This window comes from Rissa tridactyla, chromosome 1 (assembly GCF_028500815.1).
Source record: "Rissa tridactyla isolate bRisTri1 chromosome 1, bRisTri1.patW.cur.20221130, whole genome shotgun sequence".
NCBI classification, from domain to species: Eukaryota; Metazoa; Chordata; class Aves; order Charadriiformes; family Laridae; genus Rissa; species Rissa tridactyla.
The window spans coordinates 204,887,921-204,910,303 of record NC_071466.1 but is presented as its reverse complement, the minus strand read 5'-3'; the positions used below and the strand labels follow the sequence as shown (position 1 = coordinate 204,910,303).

At 37.3% G+C, this 22,383-nt stretch overlaps 1 protein-coding gene across 6 annotated transcripts in view; it reads right to left on the bottom strand.

Annotated features, from left to right (window-relative positions):
* Positions 1-21,484, bottom strand: part of ORC5 (origin recognition complex subunit 5) — a 73,539-nt gene extending 52,055 nt beyond the window's left edge. For 3 of the 6 annotated variants that reach the window (XM_054215073.1, XM_054215064.1, XM_054215057.1), the window contains exons 1-10: positions 19,053-21,261; positions 18,434-18,617; positions 16,769-16,861; positions 13,252-13,449; positions 10,473-10,547; positions 7,927-8,038; positions 7,448-7,578; positions 4,707-4,755; positions 4,053-4,143; positions 1,760-1,812 (exon numbers count right to left, since the gene is read on the bottom strand). In XM_054215073.1, coding sequence (XP_054071048.1) covers positions 1,760-1,812; positions 4,053-4,143; positions 4,707-4,755; positions 7,448-7,578; positions 7,927-8,038; positions 10,473-10,547; positions 13,252-13,449; positions 16,769-16,861; positions 18,434-18,544 — 913 coding nt within the window. In that variant the 5' untranslated portion in view covers positions 18,545-18,617; positions 19,053-21,261. Of the gene's footprint in view, positions 1-1,759; positions 1,813-4,052; positions 4,144-4,706; positions 4,756-7,447; positions 7,579-7,926; positions 8,039-10,472; positions 10,548-13,251; positions 13,450-16,768; positions 16,862-18,433; positions 18,618-19,052; positions 21,262-21,423 lie in introns of those variants that run through there. The other 3 variants (XM_054215047.1, XM_054215081.1, XM_054215091.1) reach the window with 3 other exon arrangements.
* Between the last annotated feature and the right edge of the window lie 899 nt (positions 21,485-22,383).

Below are 22,383 nucleotides of genomic sequence, written 5' to 3'. Positions count from 1 at the left end.
CCTTCTCTCCTGTTCTACTTCTTAACTAAATGAGTATGGCTCCTTTCTCAATATCATTATCACAGATATAAAACTGGTGAAAGGCCAAGGAATGACATGAAGCTAAACAAAATAACATTCTGAACTCTTTAAGGACTCATCTCAGAAACTAGATCTGAAGCATCAGAAATTCATAAATCACTAAGATGTGATCTCCTTAAAAAAAAAATTAAATAAAATTCCAGGCTAATTTCATTGAAGGTAATATTTCTGGCAAACAGAGCAGATGAAGAGATTTAGTTAAATACTATGGCAAAGCTTTTCTCCAAGACCCAACCAGACAGCTCAGTCAGGAACAGGGCTGGCATGGTAGAGAAAGAAGCTGTGCCGCACTTCTGAGAAACAGTTCAGCATCTCACAACGTTTAGACACTGCTTTATTTCTACAGAAAATGTTTTCAAAATTCTAAACCTGATCCAGTTGACCTAGCCTGCTCCATGTATACTTCATTAAGATTAAAGTCTCACACATTAAAACACACAAGAACTACAGCCTACTGAATATTTTCCTTCCCTCTTTTTACTTTTACTTTGTATTTTTTCCCCTTTACATTCTCCCGCTCTTGTCAGCATAGTTGCTTCTTATATACAGCTTATGCATATGAATAGGATGATCAAACTACCTGACTTCATCAGTTGTCTAACTATGGAGACCAGTAAAGGGTCTCCTCTCGTGCCTTCTTTGCTTACAGGTTTTCACTTCAACAGTTTCTTGTTCTACGAAATCTCTGTACCCTTGTTTTTATCCAAAAATATCAGCAAATAAAGATCAAGGAATTAAATATGCTTAAAAGTAAAGATGCAGAGCTCCAAGTGTGGTGAGAAACATTCCAGTTGATAGCTAGTAATAATTTCCTCTCACATAGGCACAAAAGGACAGCAGTTTTAGCTTTCATTTACAATCAAGAGACTATTTTGTACTGCATGTTAATTACAAAATGCAACACCCAATAAGCTTACATGCAGACAGTTTAGTACAGAAATATTTGTTCCTATCCCATTCTTCTAGTCTGACAATATTGCACTGAAGTATTTGCTTAATTACATCCACAGTAAAAATTTTTATAATAGCTTTTTAGGCATGTTATTATCAAATGCTGTTTACCAACAAGACAATTTTTCCTACCACAGATACCTGAAAATCCTAGAAAATGCATTTTAAATAAAGTCTCCCTTTTGGGGGTTGTCAGGTACAAAAGTATTTCATGGTCATCTGGGGATGGAAGGAGGGAGTTTAATAAGAACACTTTGAATCAAACTCCTTTGGTGAACAACGTTGAAAATTTACTGATAATACAGCAAATATAGGAAACAGTATGATGACTCTGATTATTTTAAGACAGCTTTAAAACACGGCTATTTTACCTACTGTCTAAAGATGAAACTTTTTGTGCCAGTTGGCACACAGAGGTCTAAACATCAGGGATCAGCCTGTTCCTCATCCATTCTTACATAAGAAATACTGATTTAAAGAAATCTGCTTTTACCCACAGAGGACCTTTGGTAAGATTACTCCTAGGATATGTGCTAGGGGTAAAAATAGTTAAAGTCCTTTGTAAAACACCTCAAAAAACATGGTTTGCCTGAACTGTAACTGAATGCTAATAGGTAGCCTCATCTATGTAATTTCACTCACACATTATCAGATAACAGCGACCAAGTCAATCTGAAAAGTACACATTTCACATTACAAGCCCCTACAGAGTTACTGTATTCAATACCTTTCAACTGCCCAGGTTCTCCATCCTCACGCTGTAAGCGCTCCCACTGTGAACTAAAAGACCAATAATGCAAACATATAAAGATGAAGTATTTGTCAGTCTTTCAGAGAAAACTACCTGCTAGGTATATGTATATTTTGATTTCATGACACTGGCTAGGATACAGTAAGCAAGAGAATAATTAAAAATACCAAGTCTTATTACTTTGCACACAACTTTCAGTAACGTGCAGACCATGCATACTTGAAAAAACTGTGGAAAGCAGTTATAGTAAGGTATGAAAGTGAACACAAGCTAACTGTAAAATACCAACTTCTTTCCGTCCAACTATCACTGGTAAGTTTCAAAACCAATGCAGAATTGGATAAGAAGTAAAAACACTGATAGTTTTGATTTTTTTTAACTGCTTAATAACTGTTTATGCTAGTGAGAAGAATACTATAATTACTTCATAGTGTAATTTTGAAGTCTACATAAAAAACAAAGCAATATTCACTCTTCACTGAAAACCTTTGAAGACATCAAGATGGAACATCTTATTAGTGAAAAATGTCTGCAAGTAGTTTGGTGTTTTCCTAAACAATAGCAAAAACTTTCACTTTAAAACTTCCCTTAAGGAACTACATTGTTAGAGATGTCATGATTTTAGATGATCATTTTGTATACCACAAGGGGATAAAAACACAGCTTTAAAGCACCAGTGATTTCATATTTTATTTTTCCTTAAAGTTCTAGATGACCGTCCCTCAACTAAAATCCTGTGATTTACTCATCATGTATTAGGGTTTATCAGCCATATGCCCTAAAACTTATTAAAACAATTTAATGAGAGCTTATGTAATACTCAAATTTTAATGAATGATCAACCAAATCATCAATCAGCAAAATTTTTATCTAATGTCTATTTTACAGGTGGAAAAAAAAGTTCCATTTTCATCTCAGTTCAGGCAGCACGACAGCCGATAATGAAGTTCTATTACTGCAACTTACAACTTGAAGAAAACCCCAGAGTAATTACAGTTCTGTGGCCAGAAAAAAATGAAATGGTCATTTTAATTCCTCAAGCGTTTACTGGTACACAGAGGTAAATCCTAGAACTATTACACAGGAAGCTGAAATTTATAACAAAAAACCCAGTAACGCTCCAATTTATAACCAAAGAAAACTGTAACGAGGGAAAACTAGTTATTTGGAAACAATTCATAAGCTATTTTATGTCATAATCTTATATTACACTCTAATTAAAGTAGGCAATTACATAATATAAGAAGTCAGGAAGATCCTGAGTAGACTGTGTAATGAAGATCAATATTGAGTATAAATACACATTTGAGGCAAATAGAATAATGTCTCATTGTACAATGAAGTCTAGCTTATATGGAACAAAATCAATTCTCTTTTTGAAGGAACGATCACTTTTCCAAAACATTCAGCAACGACTTCTACTATACATCCAGGTTCAGTTACTGGAATACCCTACAGCCTCAGTGACATTCAAAGGAAAAATCACTACGTTTGTATGAAGATAAAGAAATCAAACACTACTGAATTATCTCTCTTGACATCGTGTAACACCAGAATCACTCATCTTAAAGATAGAGAAGACATTAAATCTGAGCCGATTACTACCATTAAAAATGAACACCACCTTCTTTTTTCTAGCACTTAAGAAATAAACAAGGAATCTAACACCACACCAAGAGAAACTCTGCCCGCTGGCAAGACACCAGCTGTCAAAAATGCTATTTCCGCATAAGGAAAATTTTGCGGTTGGACAACAAAACAAGGGGTCAGAAAGGACAGTAAATGTACAAACCTAGATCTACTAAAGAAAGCTAAAGAATACAGAAGTTCAAAATCTGTCACGTTGCATCAGAATTTTGAGGCTTGCATGTATCCTTGATACAGTGAGGATCTGCCAAGTCAACTTTACACATGTGATTTAAACTGTACCTGTATATTCTGGTGATGGATTCCCATGTCTGGCCGTTACATACGTAACAGAAAATGGATCTATCTGCATGAACGTCAGTGAAAAAGGGAACACAAACTGCTGCCACTGCTTTACTTAGAAGATATTTAATATGCGACAAACACCATTTTGTTTAAAAATTCCCTCCTGAGATACACTATTCTAACATTATACGGCAAGAAAGAAATGCACATTAAAGAAAAATGATTCCATCTAGCAAAAAAGAAACACTAGCCATGAAACATAACTGAAAAAGTAAATATTTAGAGAGCAAGCTTGCTAAAGACATCATCATCAACAAAACAAACAGCCCCCGATTACCTGGATATTTCCCGGAGATAAACAGTCTGCATTGCCTTCTTCAAATGAGGTTCTATATTTTTCCAGAGTTTGCGGGTGTCACGTTCATTTGCTGCACCAAGCCAGAACCAACTCTGTTAAAAATTTAGCTCACACAACACTAAAACTCTTATCTCTGACACCTAAATAGTCACAGGCATGACATAATAAGTCTGAAGCCCTGACTCCAAAATACTGTATTAGAATGATGCACCATCATCACCCATTTGCACGCACATGCTACTACACAAGGCGGTTTCTCTGTAGATATTCTGAGATACTCTGGGACAGTTTGGCAGAACCTCTGCTCTCATTTTCTCCTCTTAGACTTGACAGAGAAACAACTTATCCCATTACTTTGCAGAAGTCCTGGTGGCTGACTGAGGAGAAACATTTATAGAAAGGAAGCAAGTTTTCATGGTATTTCCATCTCATTTCCATAAAACACCACCAACAAGTGTCATCTACTGCTGCTGCTGCAAATGTTGCCTACTGGGTGCAACTGGAATAAGCAATGCTGTTGTGACCACAGAAATGGTCACAACACAACAAGGATCAAAGCAAAGTCCTCCACAAAACCTACAGGGGGGCACCTGCACTCTCATACACCCACTCAAATTAAGGACAGAAGCTTACCTTCTCCACTGACCACTGGTTCACAGTATTTAGAAAAATTGAGCGCTGCCTACAGAAAATAAAAGTACAATATATTAAAAAGGTGCTATATATTTGATCTAGCTACAGTAAGTAACAAGCTGCGTAATTCATTACTTTGCAAAACTACTAAATTATTTTTCAGTCAATAATTACGTCGCTTGCTTCCAAACATTGTACTGTAAAATGTCACAATATTTCTGTAGATTAAAATACAAACAGAAACAATCTATCACAGGTTACTTGGTTTTGATCTCAGCAAAATGTGTTTACTGTACTCAGGGGCTGCATTTTTTTTTCTTTAAGTAACATAGTAATTAAACATTGAAATGCAATTAAAAAAGTATTAATCAACTTTTTTTTACTCTTTTACAGATAAAACTTTCCATTTCAGAAGCTGTCCAAAATGTTCAAAAGTAGGCCACACATACTTACACATACACAAGCAGAAATTATTTTAAAAAAAACAAACCAAAAAAAAACCCCCAAACTCTGCTAACACATTCCATATTCAAACAAACTCCTTTTGCCTAAGGTAAGATTAAGAGATTTTTGACAAGGTTGTAATCTAGATTTTTTTCTAAAATCGTTACATCAATATCACACAGAATTTTGTAAAATAACAATTCTCACATTTCATGCTCCTTTTGTCCTAGTGCACCTTATTAAATCTCTGCACTACTATACAGAACTCGATGCAATAACTTCCACATATAAAACTAATATAATTCCAGAATGTTTTATTAATAATCATGCATAATAACATACACATTAAGAGTTTATATTAGACACTGTGGAGTTGTTCAGAATCCTACAGAGTTGTATGTGTCTGTCATTACCTTCTACAGAAGAGACTTGTCAAACACAAAAAGAATTTAGGGTCCAATCACGTAAATCTTTTCATAATGTTGGTAATTCACACACACACACCATGCATCTAAAGCTAATGAAATTATTCTGATAAGCAGAGCAACTCAAGCACATGTCTAGGAGAACTGTGACCCCGGTTTCTATTTGTGTCTCCAGATTTCAGCAATCTCATTTCAATATAAAACCTGTAGAGTTAATGGGTGTGTTCAGCTGAAGTTTAGCTATGTTTTCCTGATGGAAACAGGACATTCAGATCATCTCACCAGCACTGATTTGTTCACTGGCCATAACCACTGATCACTTCAAACTCATAAAATTTCCTTGTACACAGTACGGCTATGTAAATAATAATATGATGAGCTGATAAATGTTATTGCTATTCAGCTTTCTTTATGCAAAGGTCACCTTCAGGTAATTTTTATTTTTCTTCTGTTAGTTTGTTTGCTATTACATTCTTCAATTGATATATGGCTCAAACTCATTTTTCCAAATACTTTAATTTATTTTTGTTCCTTCAGGCATGACTATATCGCAGGAACTTTTGACTTAGCTATTCATGTCCATCCTTGCTTCTCTAGGCCTGAGTCAAATGAATATGCCATGTTTCTGTAAAACTGTGCAACAGAAGTAGCTTGTAGCTGCTTGGTTACCTTAAAATCCCCCGTAGAAGGCAAATCAAGTGAAAATTTTACACTCAAATAATATAGGAAAATGTTTCAAATTTTAAGTTACATTTACCATAAAGTTAACTATAAAGAATGCTGGGTGGCAAGTTACATTTAATAAACATAGGAACCAATAAAACTTGAGGCTGGACATGCTGAGACCATGTAATTGAAGTTAATTCCTTCAAATGTTGAAAGCAACTGCACTCCACTGCACAGTCCAGGAAACGAATACAACAGAAGGCTATTTGGAGATTACAGAAGTCCACGAGAGCAAGAAGGTAGCAATAAGAGCAAAGTCACATAACCACACATAAAAAGAACTTGAAGAGAAAAGAAGCACAGTGAGGCCTACCATTACCTGAAAGAGTAAAATCATTACTTCCTCAGACTGAATTGCAAACCAACAAAAAAAAATCATTAACCAAATCTGTAATGTGGTTGTCCCTCAAAAACTGCTGCAGTTGCAGCAATTGCTTCTACTATACTTATCAGTAGGCATAAAAGGTTTCATCACACTTATCTCTTTATCCCAACAGGTGAAAACAGGGAGCCTGGTCTTCTCAGTCACTCTGATATTGAGGAACGGCTTGAGCTCAAAAACCCTAACAGAAGTTCCAGGCTGGGTGAACCACATGCAGACTGGCGTCTCACTAGCGCAGCCTTTGTTGCCTCTGACCAGAAAACTACATAACAATGGAAACCCTTTACAGCCACCAAAACAATTGCAAGCTTTGTTATGGATTTTTAGGGAAATCGTGTTTTGAGCTAACATGTTCTTAGGATGGTAGATTTAGACTAGATATAAGGAAGAAAATTTTTATGCTAACAGTGGTGAAACACCAGAACAGCTTTCCCAGAGGTGGTAGATGCCCCATCCCTGGAAACATTCAAGGTCAGGTTCGATGGGGCTCCGAGAAACCTGATGTAGTTCAAGATGGCCCTGCTCACTGCAGGAGCGGTTGGACTAGATGACCTTTAAAGGTCCCTTCCAATCCAAACTACTTTATGATCTTCTCTTTGTCCATATGTCGTGGTTTAACACCATCTTCAATGATAAATCTAGACTTTCAGAGCTTATTTGGCAAAAAACACCCCAAACCAAACATGGCCATGGCTTGAGCAGGAGCCGGGGGGGAAAAAAGGGGAGAGCACACCGCCACGCAACTCTAAAGGAGCTCATCTCACCAGATGCTGAAGTTCCTTCAGGTCCCTACAGACCATGTAGAAGACACCAAGCAGAATATTGATATATGCAGCATAGAAATCCGCAGAATATTCTGGGGGATGATTCTGAGACAAGATCTTCTGCAGGTGTCCTGTTTAAACAAAAATAGGTTTTGCTTATTTAAAGCTAACTTAATAAATTGACTACATGTTACAAGTTAAGTGGAAGAACAAACTATAATCATCACTAAAAAATACAGAATCCACCAAAACCTACACTGATTAAAAGAACCAGCACACTGAATGGAACCAAAATGTTACTTTGAGATGTTCTGGCAAGACATTTAGAGGTTGTGTGAATATAGACTTTTACATTCCAGTAACTATTACATATTCCGGATTCTGTAGATGCGCACAGATAAGCATGGAAAAAAACATTTGGATGTTGTTTGACAAAGTATTACTCAACCCCCAAAAAGCAGATTAAAGAATTAGTTTACCTATGCTGTAATCTGGAAAATACAAGGTGAATGGCTCAAAGCATCCAGTATTTGGACGGAACAGTTCCCATACTATTTCACTGAGCAGAACAACTGTCACATTTCTGTCACTCTACAGAGGGAAGGAGAAAAAAAAATAAAAATAGAGTGACAGAGACACACAGAAAAAAGAAAATAACACCGCATATTACAATTTCAATGACAAAAATTATTATTGTGACTTTTATGTTCCACAAAAATGATCAAATTTGCAGTTTAACACAAATTACTAGCATAGTAATAAAGCTTCAGCTGGCCTAATCAAGACGTTCATACATTTGAGATCTCTCTGCATCCTTTGCCATTTCAGCGCCATGCTTTGTGGGGTGATAGAGCTCTGGTACAAGACAATACCATGTAGATTCCATCTCTTACTCCCAAAATTAAGACAGCATTTTTCTTTGGTAATTAAACCCAGACTTTCAGAACAAACAGGAAGAATTAAAAAGCAAAAGCAAGCTCAGTGCTTTCTGAAACCAAGCTATCTAGTACTTTATTTTAAAGGTAAGCTGGTCTTTTAAAAACAAACAAAAAACATCCCAAAACAAAACCATAGTATTAACTGTGTACCAACTGTTTAAGTAGTTACTAATAAAGGCTGTGCATAGTAACATACTCTTTTTAACCACATTGTAGTTGACAATATATTTGCCTTGAGTTTGACGTTTTGGTCAATAAATAATAAAACATTTCATAGTAAAAAAAAAAATATTCCTTATTTTGGTCACCCTTCAACATATCAACTTTTCTGGGTGTTTCTCCAGCATATTTAAGTCTTATCCTATGTTTTTTTGGTCCCTGAACAGCAGTCATATCATAGAACCATGGAATCATAGAACCATAGGGTTAGAAGGGACCTCTGGAGATCATCTAGTCCAACCCCCCTGCCAGAGCAGGGTCACCTAGAGCAGGTTGCACAGGAACGCGTCCAGGCGGGTTTTATATGTCTCCAGAGATGGAGACTCCACCACCTCTCTGGGCAGCCTGTTACAGGGCTCTGCCACCCTCAAAGTAAAGAAGTTCCTCCTCATGTTTAGGTGGAACTTCCTCTGCTCAAGTTTGTGCCCATTACCTCTGGTCCTGTCCCCAGGCACCACTGAGAAGAGCCTGGCTCCATCCTCCTGACACCCATCCTTTAAGTATTTATAAGTGTTGATAAGGTCCCCCCTCAGCCGTCTTTTTTTCCAGACTGCAGAGACCCAAATTCCTCAGTCTTTCTTCATAAGAGAGATGTTTGTGTCCCCTAATCATCTTGGTAGCCCTTTGCTGCACCCTCTCCAGCAGTTCCCTGTCCTTCTTGAACCGGGGAGCCCAGAACTGGACACAGTACTCCAGGTGTGGCCTCACCAAGACAGAGTAGAGGGGGAGGATGACCTCCCTCGACCTGCTGGCCAAGTTTTCCTCCTTTCTCTCTGTCAGACAGGTTGTTTCTGCTTCAGGGACAGCAAAATCCACAACATGGGCAGAACACACAAAAAGAGCCAGAAAATGCATCAGCTGCCAGGATTAAGAACACAGCTGTGAATCAGTCTTCAAGCAGCAAACAGAGAAATCAATGTCACTGGAAGATTAGGAGTACCATACAAAAGTTTTGAGATAAAAGGCGTAATTTCAGCTATTTAGATGTTCAGATATTTCAAAGTACCACCATCGTCCGGTTTTGTCTTCAGTTTCTTTTCAGAGAATGCAGCATTTTTCCTTATTCCAAGGCATACGCTTTGATACTTCGGAAGCGAGAGAGGGAAGGATACAGTGGTTTACTTCAATCAGAAACATACTCCGGCACAATTCCAGTAGAAGTGTAAAAACTCTCTGCCATCATAAAGCACATTCGCAGCTGCTGAGCTGTGCAGCTCCAGCCACAAACAAATAGCTGGTGGTCTTCTGACCATGCTCAAGCCAGCCACTACCCAACACTGTGAAGTTTCACATGGGAGAAACTTGAGGAAAACAAATATTTCCCCAGTTGCAAATTCATGCTTCCAATGCTGGATTCACTCAATGTGGTTGAGCTCTCTGAATCTGCAGCTGACTCAGAAGCAGACTTTGGATTCCCACACAAACATCTGACAAACTCGAAAAGGGGTTTTATTTATTTATTTGTACCAAGCCAATAGGAACTAACGTTGAAGCTTCTCCTTATAGATTATAGTCTGCCTGAAATTATTTTTTCTGCAATTATTACAAAACTTTACATGAACAGGAGAAAAATGTCACATTCTTCTTAAAAATAAAAATACTCTAGAAAAGACTGCTATGCACCTGACACAAGCCTCAAAATCATCTATAACAGATCACATATCACAAAACAAGATACTATTAAACAGAATTTTAAAAAAAATTAAGAGTGTAAGAAAAACCTGCCAATGTTTAAATTCTGGATTGATTTCTAGTTTTTACAACCACCATTTGATGATGGGGGGGGAATTAACTGTGCAACTTTTCTCATCTAAAGAATCACTTGACCTGTGAGCCTAGATGGACACATACCACATTCAGTTACTTACCAACTCTTGAAGCCTAAGAAAAGCTGGCAGGATGTTTGCTTCCATTTCCCTCAGCTGCTCTGCTCTATCCAGTACCTTTTAACAAAACAACAATCTTACAATATAGACAATGTCGCTTTCCAGTCTCACATAGACTTAAAATTAATTCTTAGCTGCTGGAAATTCATTTCACCAATGGCTCTTGGACAGCAGAAACCACTTAAGTATCAAGACCCCTTAAACAAGCAACATCAAAGGGATAATTGCTTCAGGTGTGCTTCCAGGAAGCCCAAGCAGCTCCACCATCTAAAAAAAAAAAAAAAAGACACAATCCCCAGACAAGCAACATTCTCATGCCTTATGGCAGCCAGAATTAGAAGATAAGTTTTAATTAAGAATATCACTGACAAAGCCGTGATAGCATTAACAACTCACTTTTTTTTGAGTTGAAAGCTCAATTTTTGTCCAAAATTCTTCTTATATTACTTCTTATATTAAAAGTTATGTGTAGTACTGCAGCACTATATCAACATGCTTACTGTAGGAGAGCTATCTTTTCCCACTATGAAATTATTTTTCAGGAATAAGTGCCAATATTTTCAAAAAGTTCACACAACTGAATTTTGAGCGTAATATTTCTTGCCATAGCTTGCAGCCTAGAAATTTACAGGGTTTATTGTGTTGCATACAAACCTGGCATGGCACTAACAAATACGTAGCATATGTACAGCTTAAACAGGAAACACACTATCTAACAACTAACATATTTTGGAGTCTAGAGAAAAAGAAATAGGAGCATGAAAACACACATGGCTATCCTTCAGAAAAAAAATAATTCATATTCCCAGTATACTTAAAATCTTGACAGGAATGAAAAAAGAGAATAGAAACACGTTTCTTTTGTGTTTTATTTACTACTTGCTATATAAATCTAAATTCTGAATTTCATTACTTCTTTTGAATTACTGCTCTTGAAAGAGAAACTATAGGTCCCTAGCAAATTGTATTTTTCTATCCTTTTACATTTCCTCCCCACACCAAAACATTAAGACATCTATCATTTCTGTTGCCCACAGTAAGAAAAAGAATTTTATGTGGACAACCAATAAACATTTTATGAATCCGTATTTCAAAATCACACCATACAGGAAAAAAAAACCTGAAAGAGCAGTATCTCTGCAATAATAGCTCACACTTCTTGGGAATATATTTAAAACTACAGTACAACATCTGATTTTATACTGCATTTGATTTATACAATAAATGATTTCAGGGATGAAGGCTGCTTTACATTACTGACCAAATAGAGGCTACATATTTTTACCAATAAAATACTGCTTATTGGACCCAGTGACACTCAGCTACCAAACGCAAAGCTTTAAGGTCTTGACTTAAGTATATCTTACTTTTTAGTTAAATGAGAAACAAACCAGAGTTTCTATTTACAGCACAGAAACCATACCATGACCCTAGCTTGTGGAATATGTCAAGTGGTTCACAGAAACAGCCTACTCACAGGCCTATAAATCCACAAGTTATTCTTTAGTTTTAATATAGATTCATCACCCTTCAGCTTTTTTAAAAAACTATACATTTTAGAACTGTCTGCTGACTTACATTAAAAACAGCATCTTGTCACTGCTGTAAAGTGCTAAATATTGTAAATGTATGAATGACTACAAGTTATATCAGTTCCAATTTTTCAGGTAATTAGAATGAATAAATTCATTTTTCACAAGTAATCACAAGCATTCAGCACCCATTCTTGGGTTAAGAGAAATATTTAGAATCCTTTGCATGAAAGTAAACATTTATCTTAATTTGCTGAGTTAATTGGGCTGAAATACTACATTATTTACTAGCAAAAAGAAATAGAATAAATTAGCATTGACAGTTTATGTTACCAGCATGCTGGTCTTCCATCATTCTCAATTTAAACCACTCTACAATAAATACAGATGACGCAGGTTAATATACATAAATTGATTTCCCCCATTCCTGCCTGCTCCCATGCAGAACAGAACTGAAATGCTAATTTAATACTTTAACACATGAAGCATTCTTTAATGGTATAGAACATTTTTTTAATTCAAATATTAATCTGAAAATAAAGTTTTACTATATAAAGTATTTTGTGAAATTCCCTAAAGGTTACCTGAGTGCTAAATTTTGTTCTTATGGAATTGTTGAAAGATGGCAATACCACTTTTGTGACAGTAAATTAAAATGAATTATCAATGTATAATTTCTTGTCTATTGTAAGTACTGGTACATTTTTTCTCTTCATTCAATTTTTAAGAAGCATGTCAAATTTATTAACCTTATGAGCTGTAGGAAACTATAAGACAGTACTGTTTCCACTAAACATAATATGAAGTTATTTAACTCAGTGGTTAAGTATTTTTAAATGGAAATAAAACTTAACTTTAACCTGTAAAACAGAATGAAGAATGTGCCATGCAATTATGAACTACTTGTTCGACTGCAGAAAAACAAAGCTGTATATTAGATATGTAGTATTACCACATACCTAATTTAACTATGCAGTATAATTTATGTTCATTATTAGTTATGCTACACAGTTTTTGTGCATAAAAAGTTCTAAAACCAGGAAAAATACAGAACCCAATCTAAAGCCAGTAAACCAAGGGAAAAAAATCTAAACAGTATCAACAGATTCCGAATTAGGACCACAGGGAAATTTTGTGATCTGATCTATAATGCGCACATTTCACATACAAATTGATAACAATTACTCTCAACCAAAATGAAACTAGAGCACTAAAATTATGTTACTTACAATGTATAATGTTTGATCTTCAAGCTCTTGACTCGCAACAGCTTGTTTAAAGAGACGTACAAAGTCATTGAAATTATCACAAGGCACCTGAGAAATCTGTTCTGTCTCAGAAGAACAGTTTTGCAACTGGATTAGAATTTCTTCTAAAAGAAGTCGTGAAGTAAAGTATTCCACACAGTTCACAAACACATGAGGAAGCTGAAGAGGATAAAAAAAAATACAACTCTATTTGGCTTTTTCAGTGTAAATACTTCAAAATCAGTTTTTCCTTCCAGATAAGACAATGAAAGAACCCACACCCTGACAACAAAATACACACCATAAACCAAAAAAACTTGCCAAAAAAGAATGATTACTTACTTAGTCAAAATATTAAATACCACAAAGTGAAGAGAGATCTGATGAATTCTCATATGAAACATACAGTGTATCTTCTAACTATGTTTAAAAACAGTGAGCAATACACAAAAAAAAAAACTAAATAGAATTTAGATCAGAGAAAAGATAGATTATTCTAACACATTACAGTATCATAAAATAGTTAATTACAAATTAAAGTGTCTGGATAACAAACTTCTCAAACTTACATTACAAAGAAAGTAATCTAGGAGCACGCTCCCTAAAATTACTTGAATATTTTTGGTATTCACTGCATACAAATGATAAAACACAAGCTTCTACATCAGACACACGTAATTAGCCTGCCTGTGCAGAACATTTTTAGAAAACTAGATCTTTTCAGAGTAAAGAGAATGTGGAAAAAAAACAGCATGAGATGATACATTTTATGGCAATCCATAAAATGTACTTTTAAGTACCAATTTAGTAATACTGAAAAGTTAAGGTCATTTGTCTATAAATTAAAGACACATAGTACCAGTACACAAACCTACATAAGGCAAAAGAGGTAATTTTCTAGCAATTCTATTTCTAAGAAATAGATTATTTGCATCACTCCATAGTCTCTGGTAAGGCATATGCTCTTTTTTACACTGAACATTAAAACCTCTGGAAAACATTAGTCACTGGGATACATAAGCATTATTTGCAAAATTAAACTTCTGACACAGGAACATGTGTGCATAACAACAAAAAAATCTGAGTACATCATTCCAGTCTTGCTGCTTAAAACGCAATATATGGCATATGATTCAGCAGATGTGGGAAAGTGTGGGTCTATGCTGGCAAGCCACTCCAACATGATGTAACAAAAAGCTTTCTTATTATTTTTAACACTGTTTAAAGAAAGCGGTTACATCTCCAAAAGCACCAATTCAAAATGCTGCACCTCCATAGGAGAAGGAAAGCTGGGTGCCTCAGATGCGATTCAGACCACCACAATATGTAGGAGATACCTATACTTGGCAATAGGAAGTTCTGTAGAAAGAGTTGCTTGCTGCTTAAATCCTATTCCTTTCCAAGGTCTGGTCACATCTTTAGATATATTGCAAGTGGGTTGCACAACGTTAGGCGCATTGCACAAAAGGTTACTGCATAAAAAAGGATCATGACCACTGCCTCCATAGAATTTTTAATGAAAGGGACAAAATCGCTGTTTTGTATAAAACCCAGTCCTGCAGATAAACGCACTCTGGACATGCCTTAAGTATCAGGGCTATGAGAACAAATAAGTGGAACTTTATGGTTCAGGCGTGATGTAGGCACCTGTCATTGGATTTAAATCCCTGAAGTACATGACTGACAAAAACATAGGCACTAATGGGTTTAGATGGAAATTTCTGTGATGACATCCTTCAACTTAGGAGGACTTTAAAACCTCTTTGGGGAAAAATTAGAACATGAATAAACACATCTGCTAGCAGAAAAAAAGGGGCCACAAAAGTGGCAAGAACCTAGTATCTAAAAATCCTCTGACCAGAGAGGTACTGCAATGGACTTACAGCTGTACCTCTCTACGTCATTCTTCAAAACAACTATTTTTGTAAGAAACATCTTCAGCCACAATGACGCACTACTTCTATGTAGTTCAGATTTTCACATGATGTTTAAAGAGGAGGTTTCTCTGCCTGCAGTCCTTGCAATTGAAATAAATCCATCCCTGACAAAGTTCCTACTTAAGGTTAGTAACATATAGCAACTCCAGTATTAACCATCAAGGATATGTCATGTCCCAGTGGACAGCATTAAAGCAGGTTTTTTTTTCCTTAACAGTTGGGGAGAAGAGAATTTGTAGTCACAGCTTCCTAGGAGTGTAAGGCTCCAAATTCAAAACTGTACAATGAATTTTCAGTGTTTCCACTTTACCTATTCCAACAACATCTGTCTTATCAGTCCTCCTTGACCTACTTCTAACTTCTAACTCCTACACTATTTTCTAAGAGCAGGAATCCAAAGGAAGTTTATCTTGGATGGTGAAGATGAAAAAGAACATCGAGTCCTAACATTTATGGAAGTTATGCTCATACAGGAGGAAGCAGCAACAGTACTGGCATGGGAGAATAAGATCCATCCCACCAGCAAAGACCTGGCAATACCAAACTTAGTAAATGCAAACACACCCGTTGAATTAATTCTATTACATTAGAAACTGTGAATGGCATCCTGTTCCTTGGGGGTTTTTCAAACAGGTTCTGAAAATATAATACTAAAAAGGGCTATCAATACACTTTTTCCCATTTAGAGGCGATTCATTAAGGAAAAGAATAATTGTTTATTGTTCAGGAATTAAATCAATAGTTCCTATGCAACATTGTTCCAACGTTTTCGAACTCCTGCATTGTTTCTTTTTTCAAGTGAGAGACAGATTTTCCTGCTTCTACGAGGGGGCTGACTGGAACTAACCAAATTTGCTGCAATGAATACAACATTCCCTCTGACTACAGCTATCAGTATCAGGAAGAATAGTAGTTGCCTGATATTCAGCCAGTGAATTTCACCATTTCAGACTCACTTTTTTTTCAGCAAACCTGTATAGCTTGAAAGCTCGCTTTGAATTCTTTTAACAACTTCAATAACATTAAGCTCTTAGGCTTACATTTAAATAGATCACAAACCTCCAACTGAATATAATTAAAATGAGTTTGTTAACACAAAACAGATAAAACAAAATTCCACTACTAAACTCTTCTCACTGCTCTTCACATACACTCTCACTCTCTTCATATACAAGTAAAATTAGTTTAAAGGACAATTACAAGAAGTTTCAAAAAAGGGATACTGTAAGTGACTCTCAGATTGAACTGGAATCATTATAAGAGTACTTGTCACTGGAGCTATTTCAAGTTAAGTCCCTTTTAGAGAGTTAAACAAAATTTTGCTCCTTTTTTTCTTAGAAAGGTTATATGATTTATATCACATGTCAGTATGTACGACTTCATTTTATCCTAAGCGCACTAGTGAGAAGAACAATGCATTCATCACACACTAAGTGGAGAAGAAGAATCAAAAAGGCAGAAACGGCTGAGGAAACAATCCATTTTGAGAAAGCAGAAGCTAGTTTAAGGGATCATCTGTTAAAAATAATTTCTAAATTCAATATCCATTGTGAACATCTTACCTGTAAGGTGTTTAGAAGAGTCTGTGTCACATAGGTCTTACCACTAGATGTATGTCCATAGATAAAGATGGATGGAAAACTAAACTGCTGACGCTAGGAAAAATAAAAAAGTTGTTGCCGTTTCAATTCTTATTTGTCATTCATCAGACAAAAGATTTACCAAAAAAGTTTCCCTCCAAAAGAAAAGTTACCTTTTAAATTGAGGCATTAAATATAAAGTACGCTAATTATTATGGAATCAAAGTGATCAAGTTTTATGTTTCATCTTCACTGAAATGCTGGGAGACTAGGTCCCAAGAATCAAGTACTGCATAAAGCTACCAGTGAAACTGCTGTAACATGAGGATACATTTTTCACTGGAAAAACAAAACAAACCAAAAAGAATGAAAAAACCCAAACCAAAACAAACAAAAAAAAAACCCAAACAGAAAGAGAGAAAAGCAGTGGGACCTTAAATCAAATTAGTTAACTAACTGAAACATCACCTTGGCAAGCACAAAGTACAAGCTTTATGTTATTCTACTTTCTGCAAACACTACAAATTGCTTTTCTTTCCATTAACACCAAACAGAAAAGAACTAAATAGTTTGGTGGAGGAGATAGTAAAGGAACTCACTTTTCTCTCACAAGGCAATATTTGATACAATACCTCTATTTATTTAATGGTACTGATGCTGTATATTTCATGGATTTTTTTTTTTAAGTTGCGATGAAAATAATTAACTTGTTCTTTCTATTTCATTCTAAACAGGTATTTATTTTTGTGTTTTTCTCGTTTCTAAGAATCTTGACTTAAAAAATGAATACAAAAATAAATTTGACACTTTTTATGAAAAACGACAATATTCAATTAATCCAAGATGAAGGCAATCTTGTGCAAGATATGTGGATACTCTAACCTGCATATTTAACAAGAATTTAAGTATCTCTTTTTTTAAGACTTGTTGCCACTATGCTTGTACTAAATACATAAAACTTAAATGCTGTAATTTGATGTAATTATTATCTATAATTAAACGCAGAACCAGAAACAGATACTAATTTCCATTTTGTTAAGTGAATATAAATCAATATATCAACTGCCTTTAAGTCTGCAGATAAAGACCTCCATTACTTTTTAATACAACTTTGCCAAGCAGTAACAGAATCACTTAACAAGCCAGTGATTTCTAAATCTTATGGCCAGCAATAGAACCAAGAATCAGACCGATTTCAGTAATAATCAGACCAATTTAATGTACTTCGAATTCAGGCACACAGACATTAGATTAACAGGCTAAAACCCAACAGAATTTCTAAACTGACACTGAAAAAAAAAATACCCTAGAACTTTGGATCAGGGGACAGACTTACTTCCTGGTACTAACTGGCAAAGATGAAACAGAATCATGGAGAAGCCTGGCTTCAGAGACAGTAATGCACAAATAGCTGTAAATTTGTTTAGGTCCTTCCAGATGCAAAACAGCTTTCAACCTTCAAACTTACCAGAATCTATCTGCCAAACACTAATGTTAAAGATGGTTAACAAAAAAAAAAACAAACAAGAAAGAGACAATCAACGTATGTTCAAAATGACACCACAAAAAACTCTTAAGTTGCTACTCTCCCCTCTGAGACAGCAGAACTTCTTTGTTCTATTCAAACGTACAATATAAAAGCTCTACCTCTCCAAATATTGACAGCAACATGGACACTTGGGATTCTCGACATGGCACCAAACTTTCTAAGTGAAGTAGTGTAGCTGCTGGGTACGCTGGATGTTCAAGATTAGGCATTTTGATGTTCCTGTAGTTAGTCACCTAAACATGCATGTCCCATTTGAGGTGCAGGGACAAGAAATAAAATGATCTGGAAAATAAAATGTTTTAATTCTCATTTGCTGTCATATACATAAAGGAAGAAAATGAACAGGAACTGACATAAATTTAAACATTCTAGCTCAGGCTAATGGTATAATTATGATAGACTTAAGAGACTTCATCAAAACCGAACGTTACTATGTAAGGCATTATACATAGAGAAAGGCATACACAGTATGAGCAAATGAATATAACAAAGAATTGTCATAGTTTAGTTAACTGGAGAAATACATATTTCATTCTAGTTTTATATAAATTTAAAAGTAGCAAGGGAATAAAATGAGGAAAGTAGATTAGTCACAGATCACCACCTCCCTGGACAGCCCATAAACTAGGATTTACAAGTAACAGAGAAGAGGTAGGGCATAAGGAAAGATCAGGATGACAAAATAATAGCTCTTCACATGTTAACAGAAACGCTTACCCCAGCTTAAAAGCAGCAGAGGAATATGAAGAAAATCCAGCTGATGGTAAGACTGGAAGTACTCCTTAAAAACAGTAGAAGCCCAAATGAGTCAGATAAAGCTGTAATAATAATTACAGTCTACCTTTTAGATAAGGAGTAGTCAAGGAAGACTGCAGGTCTTGATTGTCCAAACACTGGGAAGGCTCAATTTTAGTGACAGAACATGGAAAAACATCTCAAAGATACTACTTTGCAGCTTCTAAAACTGCTGGAAAGATGGTACATTTGTCTGTAATGATATGGATGATGTGCAGAGAGAGAACTGAAGTAACCTCATGAGCTGGATTATGCTTTGTAAAATGAATGTTTGGAAATTAAGGTAGGGTACTAAAGATCTCTCATCCACAGATAGGAAGATCTGTAAGTTATCAAGACAAAGATAATGAACAAAGCACTCCAAACACATTTAAATATAAGTATTTACAGCCAAATGTGTTATGTTGGGCCTAAGTACAATGCCACGTGAGAAAAGATTACGTTAGCAGAAGGAGATCAGAAATAGCATGGAAAATGGAAAACAAACTGTTCTGAAGCAAAAAAGCAATACTGGGTTGCACTAACAGGGGAGCTATTGGGCTACAAGGAGGTTCATAAATACAAATGTATTTACGGAAATACTTAATAGAGTTCACTTTGGGACCAATCTCTATTAAGTATTTCCATAAATACATTTGAAGAAAGATTTTTTTTCTTTTATTTTTACACTTTGCCTTCAGTGTTTTCTGAAGTAAAAATTGGGATTGTAGAATCATCAATAGAAAAACAAGCGGAATTAGTAAGGAAAAAAAGGATAGCCCAAATAACAGAAGTAATGCCAGTATAATAAAGTTCAACACTTCAAATTACACATATTTGTAAGTGTATCACAGCTAACAAGAACTACAGTTAGATATCAAGAAACTGTAAGTCTAAAACAACCTGAAAAATAAACAAGTCAAACACATAATAAGTATGAGAAACCAAAGTAATGAAGCTATCGAAAAAACAAACATAATAATATGTATCAGGCAAATTATTTCCCATACAGTCAACCATGCAAATATCCTTGGCTCATTTTATCAGATCAGCAAGATCAGCCTTCAACAGGTATGACCACCTGTCCACCCTGCTATTCAGGAATCTATACAAAATGGAATGAAGATTTTAAAAAAATGAATAGCTTGATAAAGTTGCTCTCTAAAAATGAGCTAGGAATAAATATCATGGAAGAAAAAAAGACAGTAGCCTCCAAAACAGAAGACAACCAAAGAGGGGAGGAGTTTTAGAAAAGACAGAAAAGTTTGCATGGAATTAAAAGGACAGCTTTTTTCCCTCCACTGACTAAATAAGGACAGGGCTTGACTAAGTGTCCTAAACATATCTAAAGCCATAAGGCACTTCAGCTTCTCCACCCTGCTGCCCAACTGCACTCCAGCAAAGTACGAATCGCCTGTTGATCACACCGTACCTGCCAGCCCGGTTTGCTCCTCTAACACCCTAGCACGTGTCAACTTATACTAAACACATCTAAGCCACTGGGTGAAAATTTACATCTCTACTGTAGACTATATGTAGGTGTCTTAATCTTCAACAGGATCCCATTCTAGAGGTGACAAGAGAAAGGATGCTTAGAGCAACGTGTTCACAAAACAATTTAGATTACATGGCAATGCTGACACAGGGACTACTCTCAGCCACAGCTTGAATTCAGGATGCTCCTGACCGGGGGAGGATGTACGAAGGAGGTTGTTCGTGTCACTCCAGCCACATCAGGAGGGACAAAAAGCACTTTCTTTCCAGCCGAGTTCCGGTAAGGATACTAAAAGCCCAACAAGTTAAGAGTTGATGGCCGGATGTGATGATTTAGCAGGAGTTCTCTGACTGTATTGGTCCTAAAACATCTACTCTTGGCACGTCTTTCTGCATTTTAGCACAAAAGCTGACAGAACCGAAGAGCCTCACACCGCTCTGCTTCCCCTCAGGTGCCACGAGCCCCCTCGCCCCGCCGGGACACCGCCGGCACAGGCGTGCCCTGGCTGAGCGGAAAGACCACCCCGGGCCCCGGCAGCGCGGACCGGGATAAGGGTCCCCTCAGCCACGCGTCCGTGGGGCTGAGGACGGGCCTCAACTCGGGGGGCGGCTCTAACCCCGTCAGCCCGGGCGGGAGGCGGCCGGGACCCCGCGGCGATTCCCAGCTAGAACGCAGCAGGAGCAGGTTTGCCCCATCACCTCACTCCCCTCCTCTCCCCGCCACCAAGCACCACAAAACGACTGCCCCCATCCCAGACCCGCCACCCCACTCCGCCCGGCGGCCTCACCCCACCTCCCCACTCCCCAGCCGCCCGCGTACCGGCTGCCGCTGCCGGCCTCCGCACATGCGCAGACCGGCTACCCAGCCACGCCTTCCGCGGGCAGTGCGCAGGTGCGGAGCCCGCACGCATGCGCCCTGGGGAGATGAGGCCGGCCTGTGGCGGGCGGCGCGGGAAAGGGCGGGAAGGCTGTGAGGGGGGGCTGTGAGCGAGGGCTGTGAGCGAGGGTGGGCGGCCGCTCTGTGGCGGGCTGACGGTCGGTAGGTCCTAGGGCTGAGGCCGTGTCTTATCCCACAGGGAAAGCTGTGTATAGCGCATGTCCCTGCGCACAGTTGTCTGTGGAGCCATGTCTTGGAAGCCACTTGCCAGCAGTTTCCTCAGGGAGAGGAGAGCAGTGGGTTGGCGTAGGGAACCTTGTGTCACCGAGGAGGAGCCGTGCTGGTGCTGAGGCGTCAGGCCCAGACCTGGGGCCCAGAGTCAGAAGGAAGTTGTGGCTGCGGTTGTGGTATTTGCTAGTTTAACTCCTGCCACCTCCCTTACAGGCACTCAGGCAAGCGTTTAGCATCTCGTAGCTGGATGTGCAGATTTGAGGGTCAGCTTCAAGGTGTATCCTGTGAGGGGGCAGTGGCGTCGGTCACAGGAAGGGTCTGGAGGTGTCTGTCCTGTCTACGCATGGAAAATAAATGTTACAAATAGAGAAGGGACTAAAAAAAAATCGACATCTAATTGTGCACATAACACATGTTAATAGCAAACACCACTTAAAGGCATGGAGCTGTGGAGTCTCTGCTCCAGTCAAGCTCTGCAGACAACACTCTAAAAATGCACAAGATGTTCAAATTACAGTTAAAGTTATCCTATGCATAAACCTTGCACATTGTATTAGAGAAATAAACATGACAACTGCACACTGGGTTATGAAAGCTAAAGTGATACTCTCCCTCCATAGTCTGAGCTGGGTGAAATGTTAAATAAGTAAATAAAGCTTGCGTGACTCAAGC